Below are 18,905 nucleotides of genomic sequence, written 5' to 3'. Positions count from 1 at the left end.
TGGTGGTGAGCAATAACTGCACCCGCCCCCTGGAACCTTCTGATGGGCCCCTGGTGGGCCTGACAGAGTAGCCACTTATGGAGAGAGGAGAGAAGCAAGAGAGGTCAGCCTTGAATGACCTGGCAAGCCCTTCTCCTGCAACTTGGTTTACCTGTCAGTAAAATCAGGGCATGAATTGGGTGATCTCCCACACACGTCCAGACTGAACCTTTGGTCAGAAAAGTGGCCTCTCCTTGTTCTGTAGATGGCACTCAGGGCTCTGGCTGCTCCTGGGCTTGCCTGCCCCAAGGCCCCCTCAAGCCCAGCTACCTGGATGGCCCCAGTCTATTCCGGGGACCCAAGGTGGCTGACAAGGCAGGGTCCTGGGGCAGCGGCCAGCCCTTAGCCCCAAAGTCTTGCAGAGAGCCCGTCCCATGGGGCAGCCTGGCGTCCACCCCTGGGGTGAGAGCCGTGATATAGGCAGGACTGAGCTGCAGTGGCTCACGCCTGTAATCCCAGAACCTTGGGAGGCTGAGGCGGGAGGACTGCTGGAACCCAGGAGTTCAAGACCAGCCCAGGTAACACAGCAAGACCCCCATCTCTACCTAAAATAGAAACATTAGCCAGGTGTGGTGGTGCATACCTACAGTCCCAGCTACTCAGGAGGCTGAGGCAGGAGGCAGTTTGAGCCCTAGAGTTTGAGGAGGCTGCGGTGAGCCACAATCGTGCCACTGCACTCCAGTCCGGGTGATATAGTGAAACCCTTTCTCCAAAAAAAGGGGGAAGAAAAGACCTGCTTAGTAAATTGCAGCCACTGTCTGGATCCCTCCCACTACAGTTTCAGGTCCTGGGCAGTGACTCACTGGGGAGGAGATGGTGGCCCCCACAATATTCCCTGTGCACACAGCAGCCTGCAGTGCCCAGCCTCTGTCCTTGACTGTGCAAGGCCCGGGATGAGGGTATGCTCCTTCGAGGGCCCTCTTGAGCCCTCTCCCCAAGCCTGCCACCTGTGGCTTCCTTGCCAAGTCAGGTGACACCCCATCTCCACCCCAGGCCTGGTCCTCGAACTCCTATTCCCCAGCATGGTGCTCGCGGGCAACTGCTCGGTAGACTACCCAGGGCTTCTCAAGCAACTCCGGAAGCAGGCGGAGTACATGCAGGACACCAGCAGGCTCCTGGACCCCTTTGTGAGTACGGGGCACCTCTGGCATCTGAGATTCAGACATCTGGGGGGATCAGGAGAGCGGGGGCAAGTGCTGGGAACCCCAACGAAGGGAAGGAGCCGCAGAGGGCACCAGGCCCAACCACCATCAGTATGGTATGGTGGGGAAGCTGAGTCCCCGTGCTATACCAGCCCTAACCCTGAGAAGCTAGGGAGACAGACAACACAGCTTCCCTTGCTCTGTGGGCCTGGAGTGTGAATCTTGACACTGTCCATTCATCCGCTTGTCTGGCGTGTTGATCACACTCCTGCCAGGTGTGCACCAGGCTTAGCGGTATGCAGAACAGTCCAGCCCTCTTGAAGCTCCCCGCTGATGTCCCCACACCTCAATCTCCACCTGAGCAGTCACCCTCACGGGCACTCCACAGCCCTCTGACCTTGCCCTCCGTGATCTTGGAGTCCTCTTCCCTCTCAGGCCTCATTTCTGGATCTGTCCAATGGGAGGGTCCCACAGGGGGGCATGAGGTCTAGCATTTCCCGGCCGACCAGATCAGACTGTGCGCCGTCCCCAGCGCTCAACCCGACTCTCCTGTTCCCCCCAGATGCGCAGCCAGGGCCTGGACATGCAGGGACTGAGAGAGCACTGCACGGAGAGCCCCGCGGCCTTCCCCAGCGAGGGCGTGCTGCGGGGACTGGACAGGCAGGGCTTCCTGAGGAGCCTTAATGCCTCGCTGGGCCGCGTCCTGCACACCCTGGCTGCCTTCCAGCTGCAGCTGCCTGCGGCCCCGGACCTGAAGCAGCCGCCCAGGCCGCAGCGGCACACCCAGGACTTGGAGACGCAGCGGGTGGCTCTGCTGTACCTCCACGGGCTCAGGAACAACATCCACTGCATGTCCCAGCTGCTCGGCAGCTCCTCGGACGCGGCAGAGCCCCCGCGGGCCGACCTGGCGGCCTCGCCGCCACCCACCCTCGCCCCGGATGGCTTTTCGCTCAAAGTGCGGGCCTGCCGGACCCTGCGAGGGTTCCACGGCTTCATGCACTCGGTGCGGCGGGTCTTGGGCCAGTGGAACGAGAGCCTCAGCCGGAGACGGAGACACAGCCCCCACCGGGCCCCGCGGAAAGGGGCCCCCAGGACCAGGCCTTCCGGGAGGGGCCGGAGACTCGTGCCCAGGCGGCAGCGGCCCCGGTAGCCTCAGGGGCGCCCCTGCAGGCGAAGGTTGCAGCAGGTGCTCTGCGGATGGGAGGCCGCGGCAGGAGGACGCCTCAGGCCTCGGAGCCTGCCTCCCCCACCGCCACTCAGAAGTGCACTTTAGGGGGTGGGAGCTGGGCAGGCCCCTTCTACCTCCTCCGGGCTGGGGGAATAGAGTCAGGTTGTGGCAGCCCCCAGCCCCGAGCTCCCCAGGCCTGGAGAGGTGGCCGGGTCGGGCCACGCGGGGCGACTTTCCATTGATTCAGGGGTCTGATGACATAGGCTGACTCATGGCTGGGCTGACTGCCCCCTGCTTTGCTCCCGGAGGCCTGCCGGTCCTTCCCTCTCATGACTTGCAGGATCGATGCCCCCAGACTTCCTCCTTTCCGTGGTTCTGAGGAGGAGGTCACAGCCTGAGCTGGCCTCCTATGCCTCATCGGGTCTCGGGCCAGACACCTGGATGTCTGGGTGACCTCACTTTAGGCAGCTGTAACAGGGGAAGGGTGTCTTGGATGGAGCACTGATCAAGGAGTCCAGGGAATGGGCTTCAGGTCCCAGCTCAGCCCCTAACTCACTGTGACCTCGGGCAGGCCACTTTACCTCTCTGAACCTCCGTTTTCTCTTTGTGAAGCCGGGGGCTTGGGGATCGTGTAAGACCCCACTAACTGTCAGTTGCTGGGACTCTGTGAATAGGGTGGATATCAAATTTTCCATAAATCGGGTCGCATCATGCAAACGGCCATGGGAGGTGCAATAGTTCTCTATAGAAAACCTCTCAGCGCCCCGTCTTGGGTCCTCACTGCTGACTGCTCCCTCTGGTGGTGCATTCTGGAATTTTCTCACGCTGAAACCATTGCCCTCCTGGAGGGGGTCCCAGAAGCTGCGGGATCAATTCCTTGGAGGGACATGACTAATTTATCAATTTTTATCCGTTTCATATTTATAAGGCTTATTTATGATGTATATTTAAAGTTAATATTATACCAATATATATTTAAAACTTGCCTGATTTCTAAAGTCCTGTATCTCTGTTGTCTTGTGGGAGAGGATTTGGGGCGGGGGGGCAGCCTCTTAGAGAGGGGAGTAGTCCCCTCGGTGGCCAAGCCAAAAGCATCCACACCCTGGGGGTGTGCTGGCAGTCCTTCCTCTGTCCAGGAAGGGAAGTCACATGCCCCAGCCAGCGGGGGGGGGGTTGCTTGTGGGGGCATCTCAGACACAGACCAGACGTCTGCTGAGTCGTCTCCTTGGAGACTTGGGGGATGAGGAGTGTTGGGGCATGACAGCTAGAGGGGAGGGCAGAAGACTGGGGCGTGTGGGCGGTCTCTGGGCACCCATGGGTGTGTGGCTGAGGTAGACGTGCTGATGTGTGTTATGTGCTGACGCGTGTTGTGTGTATATTTTTCTCTCCTCGCCTTGAAGCCTGGGTACGCGTGTCCTAATGGGGGGCTATGTTTACATCTGTATTCATGAGTGTGTGCGCATGGATTGCTGGGCATTTCTTTTACACGTGTCCGTGCGGGTGCAAACACAGGTGTGTGCCAATGTGTCCTCTCATACGTGTATGTTCTTGGATCACCCTGAGAGATCATAAGCACATACAGTGCCCGGAACACAGAAGGAGCCCTAAACACCTGAGGCATGAATCCACCAGTGAGCTCATGGCCACACCCTGCCTGGTGTGCAGCAAGCATACAGTAGATAGGATGGGGTGGTTGTGTGCAGATTTACAGGGTACCTAGGGTAACTGGAAGCACAGCGTTCGTCCGACAGACCTGGTTGTGTTCAAGATCTTGTCTCAACCCTGCCTCATCTATCTGGGTGAACTTGGGGGAATTACTTAGTATCTCTGAGCCCTTATTTCCTCATCTGTGAGATGACAAGAGAATAACATATCCTGCCTAAAGCAGCCTGCAACTTGGTATGTGCTTAAAACTGAGGAGCCCCCAAGGGGTTAAGATATCCATCTGACCCCCAGAAAACTGGGCTCCCTCCTGAATGCCCAGCATCGGCACCCATAGGCTAATACATGTTGAGGCAAGAACTGCACGGCAAGGGCTCACCGAAGCAGGTGACCTTGAACCGGATCAGTCCCTGGCCACCCCCACCTCCTGAAATGGCAAATGGAACTGGAGACAAGATGGGATCAGTACCAGGCATCAGGAGTGGGGAAGAGCCTGGTGCTAAACTTCTTGCAATAGAGATGATCCATTTTGCAGATGAGAAGACTGAGGTTCAGAGAGTTTAAGCGGCCTGTCCACATGCTCAGAGCAAATTAACCAGAGGCACCACAGTCTGGATTCAGGCCCATGGGACTGCAGAGCCGGAGCATCTTCCTAGTTACTCCCCTGTCTCTGTAACTTGACTGACAATTTCATGAGTCCCTGAAGGCACAGAACTCCGGGGCAAGGGGCAGACAGACAACAGACAAGCAAAAGAACCACAGGAGATCTGAGTTTGTGGTATGAGCTCAGCAAAAATAAAGCAGGGTGATGTAACATAGAGCGAGAGGCCATGCGAGAGGTCAGGGTGGCATCTGGAGAGGTGACGTCCACCCTGTGGTCTGAATGACGTGTGGATGGGGAGGCAGGAACAACGAGGGTAAAAGGCTCAAAGCATTGAAGGATCAGAATGGAATGGGTGAGGGCATCATCATTGACCAAAAGGCCCAGAGAGGGCAAGCATCTTGCCCAAGGTCACAGAGCAAGATAGGGCAGGACTGGGGCTACAACTCTGGGCCCCTGACTCCCAGCTAGCAGTCTTTCCAGGAAGCTGCCTGGTACATTCCAGGCTATTTGTCCAGTACCTTGTATGGGCCCTCCTCGGCCCCCCACAGGGCTTCCCTTCCCCTCAGGGCTTCACCTTTTGGCTTCTGAAATGCCTGGGTCTACCTCCTATGCTGCTTCCTCTATCTGGAATGCTGCTCCCTGTCCTTTTTGTCAAGTTAACACCCCTCCCTGTCAGATCTCAGCTTAAGGGTGCATCCTCAGCTATTCTTCTCCACCTGCCTGTGGTCTGGGTCTGGCAACTCGGTTATACATTCTCTCAAAACTGTCCCTTCTGGGTCAGGTGCAGTGGCTCATGCCTGTAACCTAATCCCAGCACTTTGGGAGGCTGAGGTGGGAGGATCACTTGAGGCCAGGAGTCCCAGACCAGCCTGGGCAACACAGCAAGACCCCATCTCTACAAAAATTTTAAAAATTAGCAGAGCGTGTTGGTGCACAACTTTAATCCCAACTACTCAAGGGACTGAGGCAGGATTACTTGAGCACCAGAGTTTGAGGCTGTAGTGAGCTATGATTGCACCTCTGCACCCCAGCCTGGGCAATAGAGGGAGACCCTGTCTCTAAAAGAAACAAAGTAAAAAACTGTTCCTCCTAGGACTGTCCTCCACTGTGTGGAGTTCATAATACTGTCTGCCACCCCTATTAGCCTGGAGCAGTTGAGGACAGAGACCTTGGTGGCCAGCACAGTGCCTGGCACATAATAGAAGATCAAGGAGGGGCAGGCCAGGTAGGACCCCGCCTCCCAGCCCAAAGGAGAAGGCAGGGGCAAGTGTGTTGATGGGGGACATTAAGGCACTGAGGAGCTCACCAGGAAGCCCACCCTAGACAGGTGCTCACCAACGGTCCCAGGCTTCCCTGGCTTTAGGCCATGCTGACAGCAGGGGCCAGCCCTCACTCATGTCTCCCCGCCCCCGGTGTGGGGAAGGGGGTTTCCCTGGCCTCAGCTGCTGGGAAGCTGTGGGTAGGAGGTGGCAGACACCGAAAACCAGGGCTGCTCTGGTTCTTGAAGTGGAAGGGGAGTGGGCGCTGCAGCTGAAGAGAAGATTACCCACGGGGAGGGCAGAGGTTGGTCTTCCGAGGAAGAATGGGGAAGCCAACTCCTCACACTCCCCCTACCCAGGAGGGGTGTCTGAGGCTGACTTTGAACTGGTGCACACCCACCCCACAGGAAGCAGATGAGGGAGCTTGACTCTGGGAAGGGGGTGCCAGGTGCCCCATCTATGAGGACTTGTCACCCGCTCTCCCCTTATGTCTCCTGATAAGTCATTTGCAGGTAACTCCAAACCATCACTTGCCACCTGACCCTCCCCTGATCCCGGGTCCTACAAATGCACCATCCTCCCCACAAACCCGACACTTGTGTTCTGCTTCCAATTTGCCTCCACTGGAGTTCCAGAATCCCAGCCCACTCCCTCTTCTCCCGCAGCCCCTCCTGTCCCCTTCGGTCACTCAGTCCTGTGGCTTCTCCTACACCTGGTCTCGTGCACCAACCACCTCTCTCCATCACCAGCCAGGTCTGGCTCCTTGGATGCAGTCTAAAAATCTCACCATCATCCCATCTCCTGCTCCACATGAACCTTCCACGACTCCCTCCTGCCCGATTGCTCAGAGTGTCCATTTCAAACTCCTGGTTTCAATCTCTGAGGCCTCAGCTCGTCTCAGGATTCTATCAGTTCAGCTGCCCCCCACATCCCATGTCTGACCTCCACTCCCTCCCTCTACTTCTCATATCCTCCTGCCCTTGGGGGCAGCTCAAATGCCCCCCTAGCCTCCCATTTAGAGGGGCCGGTGGGGTTGCCCTGGTGCTTGCAGGGGTCACTCGTGGAGTCTCCATCAGTCACAGCCAGAATGAGCCCTTGTTTCATGGCCCCGCTGGCCCCGCAGCACAGACTGCTGTGGCGGGATTCTCACGACCATCTGACCATCCACTGGGAAAACCAGTGGGCTGGGGCCTCCTAACAGCTGTATTGTCGCCACAGCGGGGGCTGATGCCCACACGGCACAATGTCCTGAGAGCCTGAGAGTAAATGCGTGCTCTCTCACCAACTCGTGTGAGGGGACAAAGTGGTCACGTGCGGCCGTGAGCTGGCACCAGGCTCAGGAGGATAAAGGGATCCTGATGTAGTCCTGCCGCTGGAATTCACTCGAAGCTCGGTTTTCTCTTTCAAGTTGTTCAGGGTGACAGTCATGGAGTCTCAGTCAATGCCACGGGTCACACGCATGGGTCAAAAGTTCCCAAGGATGAGACTGAGGCAGAAGGATAGCTTGAGGCCAGGTGCTTGAGAATAGCCTGGGCAATATGAGAAGACTCTGTTTCAATTAAAAAATTAAAAATTAAAAAAAAAGAAAGAGGAAAAAAAATTATCCAGGGCAGAGAAACTGCAGGCAAAGGCAGGGAGGGGTCCTAGCCCATATTGTTCATCTACAAAACAAATTCACACTTTGGGATCAGCAGAGCCAAGAGGCAAACTGGGATCTTTCTGGGCTTCCATGGGCCTAGACCCTTTGCTGTCTGCCAGTTTCAATGTAAACTTTTTTCTTTTTAGTGTGAAATGAGAAGGTACTTTCGAATTAAGCAAAATGAGCCAGACCCCACTTACCAACTGTGTCACCTGCCCGGGCTGAGCCTCAGCTTTCCCCGCTGTACAATGGGGCTACTTTAACTCAGGCCTGGCTGTAATAAAGACTTCCTGGGCAGCAGCACAAATTCCATGCCATGGCAGTGCTGTCCCCAAGCAGACGTGTGACCAAGGTTCTCTTTTCTCTCTTTTATTTTCCTTTTCCCTTCAACTAGTGGTTTTCTTTCTTCTTCGCCCCTGCCTGCCTCCCGCCCTCCACACCAGAGCTGGGACAAGGAGTGCCCACAGAACCCCTTTTCCTGGGCCGAAGGAAGGACCACAGTCCACGGTCGGAGTGGGGAGGCCCTCCCACACACAGCCAGCCCAGCTCCCTGCTTCCTGGGGCTTCCTGAGGGCTGAGCTTGGGGAGGGGCAAAGGTCTCTTGTTGGGGGAGGGTTGGGCAGGCGGGGCCCTGGAGCCTGTGGCAGAGGGTGGATCGATGGGCCAGGTGCCTCCCGGGGTTCTGAGGTGGGTGCCGGGGCAGGGAGTGGTGGCTTGAGGGGCACCTTGTCCACAGGGGCAGCTGCAGCCCTGTGACTCTTCCGGGGACAGGGACAGGGAGGATGGCCGTGGTGCACACGGCCTGTGGCAGGTCTGAGTCAAAACACCTAAGGCCGATCCCGGCCGGTCATGCGGAGGGCTGCCCAGTCATCGCCTTATGCCGGCCTGGGTCACTCAGGCAGGCTGGGCGCGGCCCAGTCAGCCGTGACTCAGGCCCCAGCGGCCTCGCCACACGCCACCGGGCAGGGGCATCGGGCACTGGGACGCCCCCTCCCCATGCCCCAGCCCTGCTTCTCCCCTCCAGCACCCTGAAGACCCTGCCCTGACCTGTGTCAGCCAGACGGGGTGGGAACCAGGGCTCCCTGTACCTGCTGTCCCCAGCCCTTCAGCTGGGGGTGGGGTGGAAGTGGGGGGAGTCTTGGGGCCACCCAGCTCTGGACGGGAAGTCAAGTGGGGGGCGGGGTGAGGAGCTGGCTCCAGAGAAGATTCAGCAGGAGAGGGAAGCAGAGGGGGCCCGGCTCCTAAGACGATGGTGTCCCGCTGAAGACCTGGCAGACATCCTTCCAGACTCCAGAGGACCGTGCGTGGACTCAGATCACGGTAGGCTTCCCCGACAGGGCAGGGTGGGAGGGCAGACACCAGCCCCTAAATTTATCATCTTCCAGGACAACACCATTCACGGCCTTGTGTATCAGGGGGCACCCGGTGGCCCACACACTCTTCAGGCCTCAGTCTCCCCAGCTAGGTAATGGGCATGGTGAGACGTGCCCATCTCTCTGAGGATGCTGAGGCAGGAGAGACGGGACGCAAACGGGTCATGTGGACACGTGAGGGGTGAAAGATCATCAAAGGGTTAAAGGGCAGAGGAGAGAGCCCGGGACAGGGAGGCTGGAAGGAGGCTTGGATGCCATCTCTGGCTGTGTGTGATCCTGGGGGGCTACCCCTCCGGGGGTCTTGATTCCTGGACTCCCACGGGACCCTCAAGTTCCTTTGTCCTCAGAGCAGTGAAGGGTGCTGAGCCCTCAGAGGCCTCTTTCCCTCAGATGAGAGGGGCAGGATCCCTGTCCCTTGAGGGGGCCACAGAGGGTCATGGGGTCCTTCACGGGAGGCTCCAGGGTATGTGGAAGGTCAAGGTCATGGCCCCTATGATTTTGACCTTGGGCCAGTGCAGGACTCAACCACTCTGTGCCTCACTTGCTTTGTAAAATGGGCCTAATTATGGGATTATGGTGGAGGAAAGGAAAAATATAGGTAAAGTCCTTGTGAGGAGCCTGGCATGAGGAGGCTCAGCCCAATAACCCAGGAAGGGGCTCTGACCGGATCTTGCTGTTAGCAGTTCCTAGGAACAGGAGAGAGGCTTCTGGGAGGGTGGGGACACTGTCCCTGGGGCCCATCCTGGGTTTAGGCAGGGTAGGGGCTAGCTGGGTGCCCCGAGGTCTGCTTGAGTATCTGCTCTGCCTGCTTCTTGCTGTGTAACCTTGAGCGGCTTTTTTGCCCTCTCTGGGTCTTGGTTTGCTCCTCTGTAAAATGGAGATCATAATCTTCATCTCACAAATTTGTTGTGAGGACTTGTAGTCAGTGTCCTGGGGAGGTGGGGGAAGGGTGTCCTGGAGATCTGAGGTTGGTGGGGGAAGGACAGAGGGGCCAGGAGAGAAGTCTCCCCCACCTCCTCCCAGAACTTCAGCTGGGCAGAGGCGCGTGGTCCTGGTGCCCCCTTGTGGCCGGTCCTCAGAGCTTCCCCCAGGAGGGGAGGCCAGGGTACAGCCCCCTCTGCCGGGCCCCCTCCCCTGCCTTGGCCCATATTGGGCCACCCTCCATTCCGAGACTCAGGCACCCCGCTCATGGTCTCAGATCCTCAAATGCCACCCCACCCGGCCCGGGCAGAGGCGCTGGCGGCAGCTAGTCTGGGGCTGGCACGCTGGCTGTGGCCATGGTGCCTGCTGGACAGTGGGGGGCGCTGCTGCCCACGGCTTAGAGATGGGAGAAGCAGTCGGGCATTGAACGCAGAGCAGGGAGCCCTGGACCTGACCTTCCCCATCCCTGGGCCCAGATTTCCGGGGAACCTGGGTGGCTCTCTCCAGTCCCCCTGCACCTCCCTACAAAGAGCCTTTTCGAGACCTTTCGAGATGAATGGCCTTATCTTAAAAGGGAAACTGAGATTCCAAGAAGCTTGTTTCTGGAATTCTCACAAACAAATCAGGACTGAAACCCAGGGTTCCCAATTCCCTCTCTGGAGTCCAAGAGAGGTGACCAGCTTACATTCTACTGGGGGTGTGCCACTAATTTGCTGTGTGGCCTTGGAAAAATGACCCTCTCTCTGGGTCCCACCTGTGAAGTATTAACAGCTAAGATAATAATATCAATGAAAAAGGCATGTCTTCAGTGCCTACTGACCCTTTCTGGAGGATGTTGTTAAGCTCACAGGTTGACACTGTTCACCCATTTTGTAGATGTTGGAACTGAGGCCTGAGCCATGAGGTCACCTGCCTGAGGTTGCACGGCCCATAAGTGACAGAGCTGGGACTGGGCCTAAGGTCTGGCTGATTCCAGAGCCCACCCAGCCTCTTCCCTGCCACTGTGCAACATTTTCCCTTTCTAAGTGGGGACGCTGAAGCCAGCACATGGGCTCTGAGGTCCCGCCCAGACTGAGCTGCTTGGAAAGGCAGCTGGGCCCTCTGCGGGTGGGGAGCCCAGGCCACCGTCCTCCCTCTGTGAGTGTCCCCTGCCACCAGCCCCTTGGCCAGAGTGGATGCAGGGAGACCTCAACAGCTGAGAGGCTCACAGAGACTCTGGTTCTCTGGACAGCCCACTGTGACGCTAGGCCCAGGCGTGGGTCCCACCCAGAAAGGGAGGAAACGGAAACGGGGTCCAGGGTGGAGTGGGGGCGGAGGCTCAGCTGGGCAGGAGATCAGAGCGGGATGGTGTCATGGAGCCCTGCAGCTGATAAGCCACCCAGTGGCCTGGCCCCGACAGAAGGAGGGGCTCCCGGGGAGGGGGAACCCTGTCTGCAGGACCCCCATGGACCACCTGCTGCTGATGACCATCACCTGGCTGCTGGCATCACACCTGGGCCTCTTGGGTCCTGTTTTACGGGCGCTGGGGGCAGGGGCCAGGGACCTGGCTCCAATACACACCATGTGACCTCTGGCAAATCATTCAACTCTCTGAGCCTCAATTTCCAAGTCTGTGAAATGAGGATTTAAATGCCTCCCTCAGAGAATGGGGCTCAGGACTGCGGGCTCTGGTGAGCACTGTGCAATCCTCTGTTTGTAGGGAGAGGACAGCAAGTGGCTCATGAAGGCCTTTGGGATGGCATGTCGATGGGCTGGGGGTCTCCTCCAGGCCTGGGGGAGGGGGCGCAAGAGTGCAGGACTGGTGGGGGCTGGGCATTGTCCCTGGGTAGCTGGAAAGATCTGATCCCAGTGCTGCACCAGCTGCCCCCCACCTGCTTCTGTCCCTCCCCTGACTTCAGGACACTTTCCTTCTCTTCCCAGGGAAGAGGCAGTCCAACCCCAACCCATGGGATGGGACCACTGTACTCTGTCCGTCTCATCACCTCCCACCCAGCATATTCCGAACATTTCCTCAGGTCCCCCTGGTGCTAGGCTGGGTGGGGATGGCCCCAGGGTGCCTGACTGGGGGAGGGGAAGGACAGTCGGCCAAGCCCCACTTCTACACAGCTAGTTTCAGGCTGAGTGGGTCCACGGGCTGCTTCCTGTTCTGTTTATTGCCTCCAAGTTCAGGAAATCATTGAATGACACATTCCCCTGCTCCCCCCTGCCCTGCGATTATTTAATAGGAGCCGCGCTGTGGTCTCTCTCTTTTGGAAAATCCAGTGGGAGAAGGAAGATGTCAGCTCGGCTCTGACATCAGCTTTGTCCCTGCGCCAAGAGTCAGGGTGGCCAGGGCGGGGGGGGGGGTGAGGAGGAAACCAGCTGCTGGTGGCCCTTGTGACGTGAGGCTGCCACATGGTTCCCAGGGGCAGGGGCAGGAGGGTGAGGAGCAGGGATTGTTAGAGACTCACGCTGGGGCACACACAGACCTGCAGGCTCTGGACCACACTTGTGCATGCACAAGGTCAGGCCTTCCTCTCCCTGAGACCAGAGTCCTACTGTCCCACACAGACTTGCATGGACACAAGGTCACACACACACAGACACGTTCACATAACCACACAGAGGACTCAACATCAGCCAGCTCTGTGCACAGTCTAGCTCTGTCCCAGCCACACAGGGCAAACACACACACACACACACACACACACACACACACACACACACACACACGTGCATGCACACAGGGCAGACACAGCCTACCACAGGCATGCAGATACACTGCAAGGGCACTCACTACACCAGGAAACACACAGGCAAATGCCCACCCAAACCCAGTGAAACAGACAGACAGAGCCAGCCATGTCCCCAGGTCCCCAGGGGCCCAATGTGTATTCCTCACTGCAGGCTGGGTCTCTCGGCCTCGAGTTGCCCTGGGAAGGTGGCTGTGGCCACTTCCTCCTCCACGCCCTGTGGTGAAGATGAAAAGGCCGGTGACTATCCCGGGCCCCTCCCAGGTGGGACAGGGCAGGGCAGAGAGCCCAGGGGTCTGAGGCTGCCGAAGGGAGTGGGTAGTGAGAAGCTGGGCTCTGGGAGGGCCTTTGTCATGACACAGGTGACTCCAGGCCTCCTCCACCCCCACCATGAGCACCCGCCCCACCCCACCCCGCCCTGGGGCACCTCTGGCCCATTCCTGAGCTGGCATGGAAGTCGGGAGCCCTGTGGCCCTGCTGAGTGACCTTGGGCAAGTCACTCCTCAGCTCCTCTGGGCCTGGCTTTCATCATCAATACCAGTGGCTTACAAACACCTGGACCATGACCCACAGTAAGAAATACATGGCATCTTGCTGCCAGCAGAGTACGCAGACACTGACACATCCAGACAACAGGAAAAAAATATTTCATGGAGCAATGCTTGCCCTGGCTCGGGGCAATGCCAGGTGATTTTACTATTCCATTTCCTTTTTGAAAGTGCTGGTGGTAGCCACCCTCTAAATTGAATCCATGACCCGCAGAGACCCACAGCATGACAACATTGTTCTCTCTGCATCTGCCTGCAGCTGTCTCAGGCTACTTGGAGATTCAGGAGGAGCCTGGAGGAGGTGAAAGTGTTGCAGAGTCTAAAATGCTGCGCCCACTAAATGCTGATGATCAGGGTGGACAGACACCCATTCCACAGATGGAAATGTCAAGGGCAGAGAACCAAGGTAGACCATCTCCAGGCAGCACCATGGCCAGGCCTCTGGCCCTGTGGGTGATCAGGGCTCTGTGGGTTGCTGCTTCCCTTGCAATGTCTATCAGAAATGAAGCAAAAAAATGCAGTCACTCTGATTCACCTCCAGAGGGTTGATTCCTGACACAGAGTCAGTCGGGAAATGTCAGGGTGATGCTGGGGGCAGTTGGCCAGAGGCCAGGTGGCTTCTGGCTTTTGATGTTACTGGTCCCCAGCAGCGACTGGAGTCTGAGAAGGGGAGGGCTGTGGGCCCAGTGTCTGGGCCTCAAGAGCCCCAAAAGACAGCTGGGCTCTCCAGGGCCCTGAGGTGGAAGAAATATGATTCTTATTCCCCTCCTGAGACTCAGAGGCTGCTCGTTCCCCAAACCCACCCTGAGCCCCATATACTGAGAGGCCCCGGAAGCCATGCCCTGCCCTAACTCTCAGACTAGTGCACTGACCATGGGACCCAGACCCGTCCCAAGCCCCTGACTTGGGCTGGGGTTCAGGCTCCTCTGTGGTCACGCAGAGCTCTTGTTAGAATGGTTGCCACATGTTAGGCCCTTTATCTGTAATTCCCACTTAACATCCCCACCACGGCTTCACAAGGCTGGCGCTACACTTCCATTCTCAGAGGGAAAATTAAGAGAGGAAGTCATTGCCCCAGGCCACACAGCTGGGAAGTGGTGTGGGCAGGATTCGAACCCAGGTTTGCCCTGCTCTAAGGCCCATGTCTCTTCCCACTTGGAGTCACGGTCAGTCAGGCCCCAAATGGTCCCAAACTGACTTGCAAACGTGGAGCATGAGGATGGTGAAGCCAAGGCCCACAGGGGTAGGTATACCCGTGCTTTTCAAATGTTGAATACTGAGGTGCTTTTGCCTTTTTTGGATGGGCCACCCAATTGCCTGGGCTGTGCCAGGAACTCGAGTTTCTCCCATCTTCTCTGGCCATCCCTCACCAGTCCCGGACTTGGGACCCACCCTCTGGCCCCAGCTTCCTCCCCAGGCCCACCTGACCACTCTGTGCTCATTTCCCAGATGGGAACCTCAAGGCAAGGGGCTGAAAGCCACTGCCGGTAGAGTTTTCAGAGAACTGAGAGCCTGGCTGGGACAGGGGAGGGGGTGGTGAGGGAAGGAGGGGGGCCTGCCTGGGCAGTGGGGTTGCCCAGAGCACTCAATTTCTGGGTCATTGGTCTTGGGGAATTCCCCGATGCCCAGAGAGCTGCTTACCTGGTGAGTAACTGCTGCTGGCTGCCCACACAGGATGCCTGACTGTGAGGGGACCTCCCCACCACCTCTGCCCAGGGCCACTGCCATGCTGCCCTTTCTCCTGAGCGCTCCAGGGCCCAGGAAAGAGACAGACAGACAGGCAGGGGGCTGGCCCCCGCCCCCGCGTCCCTCCCGGGGCTCCACAGGGGGCGGCTGGTGATTCAAGCCCCTCTGAGCCTAGCTATGTCTCCTTCCTTCTCAGATGGGGACTGGGGGTGAATCAGCTTCTGGGGGCGGTGAGGCCAGGTCAGATGCTGTCCTCAGCTCAGGCCTGGGGTGGGGGCTGTGAGGGGCCAGGCTGGAGGATGAGGGGAGTGAGCTGCCATGCCAGCACCCCCACCGCCTGCCTGATCTTCCTGCCTCCATCTACCATTGGCAAAAGCCTAAAAGTTACCTCTCCTGCCCAGGCTTCCCCGCTCAGCCCCAGAGTGGGCCAAAGTGTTCTCATCTGTCAAATGGGGACGAGAACCCCTCCTGCCCAGGGAGATCAGAACAACAAATGCCAAAGTGTAGAGAGAAGGCTTGCTGGGTGCCCAGACCCACACTGAGCCCTGAGCCCTCACAGCAAACCCCCTAACAGGTACCATTATGCCCATTTGACAGATGAAGAAACTGAGGCCAGGAGGTGGTGACTTCCCTCAGTCATCAGCTCGTATCTGGGAGAGACAAGCCTCTAGCCTGGTCTTGAATGAGGCCAAAGTCCATGCTTCAAAGCTCCAGACCTCCCCATCTCCTTTCCATGAAAGATTTGGCACAGACAAGTTCTGGAAATTTTAAAATACTTTCAAAAAACTACTCTGGGTACAACCCCGAGCTAGGTGCTGTCAAGAGTATAAATGACTATCAGACTCCATGTGAGCCCTCAAAGATTCAGGAATAAGACTTGTAACCACTTGACATGAAAGTGGGCAGGATGAGGCAGACATGAGTGGATTGGGGCTGTGAGAGGCATGGGAAGCTTCCTGGAAGAAGCCAGCCTCAGTGCACCTGCCATCCCTTGCTCTCCTCGGAGCATGAGGTGCTGTGAGGATCCCTGTGGCCTATAAGCCAGAGGGCAGGCTCCAGCCCTGACTCTCCTGTTAACTCTTTGTGTGGCTCTGGACAAATGCGTTGGCCTCTGCAAGCCTCAGTTTCCCCAACTGAAAAATAAGTAGCTGTGATAACCTAGGAAAGACTTGTAGCTAGTGGATGAAGATCAGCAGGAAAAGAAGGTCTGGGTGGCCATCCATGTGCCAAGGTGTACATGGGAGAGCCCTAGGAAGGCTGGGCCAGCCGAGTGCTCACTTTCTGGAGAGGGGAGACGAACGGCCGCATGGCACAGCCACCAGGAGACAGCAGCCCTGGGCCCTGGCCTGGCAGCCCCCTCCAGCCTGTGGGGGGGCCCATGCAGGCCCTGCCTGTCCCCCTCACCCTGAGGCAGGCCAAATCCCCAGCAGGCCTGATCTGCAGGAGCAGGACGGCTGTAGATGAAGTCACAGCTGGAAGGGGCCGGGCTGGGGCTGCCACTCCAGGGTGGGGCCTGGGGTCATGACCCTGGGAGCAGGCAGCCAAGAAGGGAGGATGCCTTCCGTGAGGGAGCTGGGGGGAAAACACACAGCAGCATAGAGGGGAAGGGAAGAAAACAAACTCCAGGAGGCCAAAGCTGGCCTGGAGCGCGGCCTGGGCGGCCGATTCCCGGGGCCTGTGGCCACGTTGCAGGCGACTCAAGGACTGGCGGCTCCGCGACCCTGCCCAGCTTTCCCCCCAGAGGCCCAGCACAGGTGGCACCAGGACATGGACAGGAGGGGGAGGCTGGGCCAGGGTCGACGAGGGGCCCAGAGCACTTGGGGAGCACAAACCAAGTCAGGTACCGTGAGAGGGGAAACTGAGGCACCCAGAAGGGCCAGTCAGGACTGGGGTTAAGTGGTCGTAGTGTTAGTGTTTTCTAGGCCCTGTTCCCACTTCCTGTTTCCTGTGGGATGGGGCTGAATTAAAGGGTGATTAGGGGTGCATCACAGGGCCAGCGTGGGGGTCTGTGGAGCCAGAAGGTGGGGCAAGACCCTAGAAGTCCACTCAGAAGGATGTAGGGGAAAGATGGGGAGAGCCAGAGCGCCTCGCGAGAGACTCAGGCTGGGTTGGGGGGATGGGGGATCGGTAGATGGGGGCCATGGGGAGCCTGGTCACATGGATTTGGGGTCCAGGTCAGGAGAGCCAGGCTGAGTCAGGTGACTGGGTCTGGGTGATGTGGGGGAGGGACTGGAGGCTGATCCAGAGCTCACGTGTTCTGAGTGGTCAGGTCCTTGTGCAGGAGACGCTGGGGGGGTGGTAAGAAGAGGGAGTGAGTTGGGGTGTCCTGTGATGTGGGGTTGCCTGAGCCAAGTCAGAGTGTGTGGGTCCCTGAAGGTGTGCACTGACCTCAGAGCAGGTGTATGGGAGTAGTAAGTGCCAGGTGGGCCACTCCACAGCCCCCAAGTTATGGGGGGTGCAGGGAAGAGGAAGCAGGAAGGAGAGCCAGCCTGGGAAGTGCCAGCTGGGACCGGCAGTTTATCACCACAACTGAGGCTCTGCTAGGAGAGCATGGGGGAGCCTGGATAGGGCGGGGCGTGGGGGGAGCAGCAGGAAGGAGGGCTCATCATGGCAGGATGAGGGAGGAGTGGTCTGGCTGGGAAGGTCCAGGAAGCGGCAAGAGGCAGGAGCTGGGGGCATGGAGGATGGGCAAGGGGGGGACTGGGGGGGGAGGGGCCGGGGCAAGGCTGCAGGGGCTCCCTGGCCTTGGAAACCAACTCTCCTTTCTTGACCTCAGGTCAGGATCAGGCTGGAGGGCCGGGGTGGGAGACCCAAGGGAATGAGACTGGTTCTGGTATGGGAGTCTGCTGCCAGCTTTGGGGACAGCATGGCCCAGCTGTATGGTATGCTGTCTGGCAAGCACCCCTTCTCCTCGTGGGTTTTGTGTTCTCACCTTTTTCTGCCTCTCTTGGAGGAGTCCCAATGTTCATTTTGCCCTACTCCCCACCATTCCTTCCTGCCCCTCCTCCTCATTCATGATTCTGCCTGGCGGTGGCAGACACTAGAACTTGTGACCCTGCCTTAGAGAGGGTAGAAGCACCTTTTAGGGGGCCGCCCTCATTCTCTGAGGCTGAGCTCCAAGGAGCTTCCAAGGCAGGTCTGGTAGGGGCCGTCCTATTCCCAGTTCCCCTAGCCATCCCTCAGCATCCTGGGTCTGATTTCACCACGCCTCCTTTGTTCTCTGCTTCAGGCATCTATCCCTTCCAGAATGGAAACCTACTCAGGAGCTCCTTCCCGGACTGTCCCCAAAGAGCCGAATCATGTCCGTCCCCACCTCCAAGTCTTCATAGCCCCGTCCCCAGCCTCACCGGTACCAATGGTCAGCAGAGCATGCGTGATGGCGGTCAGGAGGCCTGACCCTCTGGAGCCCCAGACACGCTCCCCGTGGAACCCCCCTTTGCCCTGTGGCAATGGGCAGGTCGAAGGAGGCTACCTCCGGGGAGGCTTCCAGCGCCCACGTTTGGTTCCACTTTATTACCGTCTAAAGTCCAAGCCAGGCCCCAGCCCCTCTTCCTGGAGGCTCCTTGGCAGCGGAGCCCCAGCCTGCCTCCTCCCATTGTCCCCTAAAGGCCCCCAACCAGGGGATCACAGGTGCCAGCCTCCATCTGCTTGTCCCATCTCTCGCCACCTCCCCAAAGCCAGGTGAGTCAGGGCTGTCTGGGGCGCCCACTGCCGGGGACCCGCCGACTCGGCCTGGGGCCCCCTCCCCGTTACCCTCAGACAGCTCCCAGGGCAAGTCACTCAGGAAAACCGCAGGGCGTTTTGTCGAAGGCTTCATTATAATTTTATCAATCAAATTCTTAGAAGAGGGAAAAAGTCTGCACTCCCCACCCTCCCCCCTCACTCGTCCCCCCCCTTCACTCTCACTTTCTTCCATTCATAATTTCCTATGATGCACCTCAAACAACTTCCTGGACTGGGGATCCCGGCTAAATATAGCTGTTTCTCTGTCTTACAACACAGGCTCCAGTATATAAATCAGGCAAATTCCCCATTTGAGCATGAACCTCTGAAAACGGCCGGCATCTGAGGTTTCCTCCAAAGCCCTCTGGAGTCCAGCCCATAATGAAGGTCTTGGCGGCAGGTAAATCCA

The 18,905-nt window shown here is 58.1% G+C and overlaps 2 protein-coding genes across 2 annotated transcripts in view; both read left to right on the top strand.

Moving 5' to 3' along the window:
• Window positions 1–2,331, top strand: part of OSM (oncostatin M) — a 3,215-nt gene extending 884 nt beyond the window's left edge. The window contains exons 2-3 of the mRNA XM_008056201.1: window positions 1,033–1,166; window positions 1,744–2,331. Of these exons, the coding sequence (XP_008054392.1) occupies window positions 1,033–1,166; window positions 1,744–2,331 (722 nt within the window). The remainder of the gene's footprint in view (window positions 1–1,032; window positions 1,167–1,743) is intronic.
• Window positions 2,332–18,719: 16,388 nt separating this feature from the next.
• LIF (LIF, interleukin 6 family cytokine) overlaps window positions 18,720–18,905 on the top strand; it is a 3,282-nt gene continuing 3,096 nt past the window's right edge. Inside the window, exon 1 of the mRNA XM_008056167.1 lies at window positions 18,720–18,896. Within this exon, the coding sequence (XP_008054358.1) occupies window positions 18,878–18,896 (19 nt within the window). The 5' untranslated portion in view covers window positions 18,720–18,877. The remainder of the gene's footprint in view (window positions 18,897–18,905) is intronic.

Source organism: Carlito syrichta, unplaced genomic scaffold (genome assembly GCF_000164805.1).
Source record: "Carlito syrichta isolate Samal-C Ts95f unplaced genomic scaffold, Tarsius_syrichta-2.0.1 Scaffold302276, whole genome shotgun sequence".
NCBI classification, from domain to species: Eukaryota; Metazoa; Chordata; class Mammalia; order Primates; family Tarsiidae; genus Carlito; species Carlito syrichta.
Note: the sequence above shows the minus strand (reverse complement) of the source record. Positions and strands in the feature narration are given on the sequence as shown.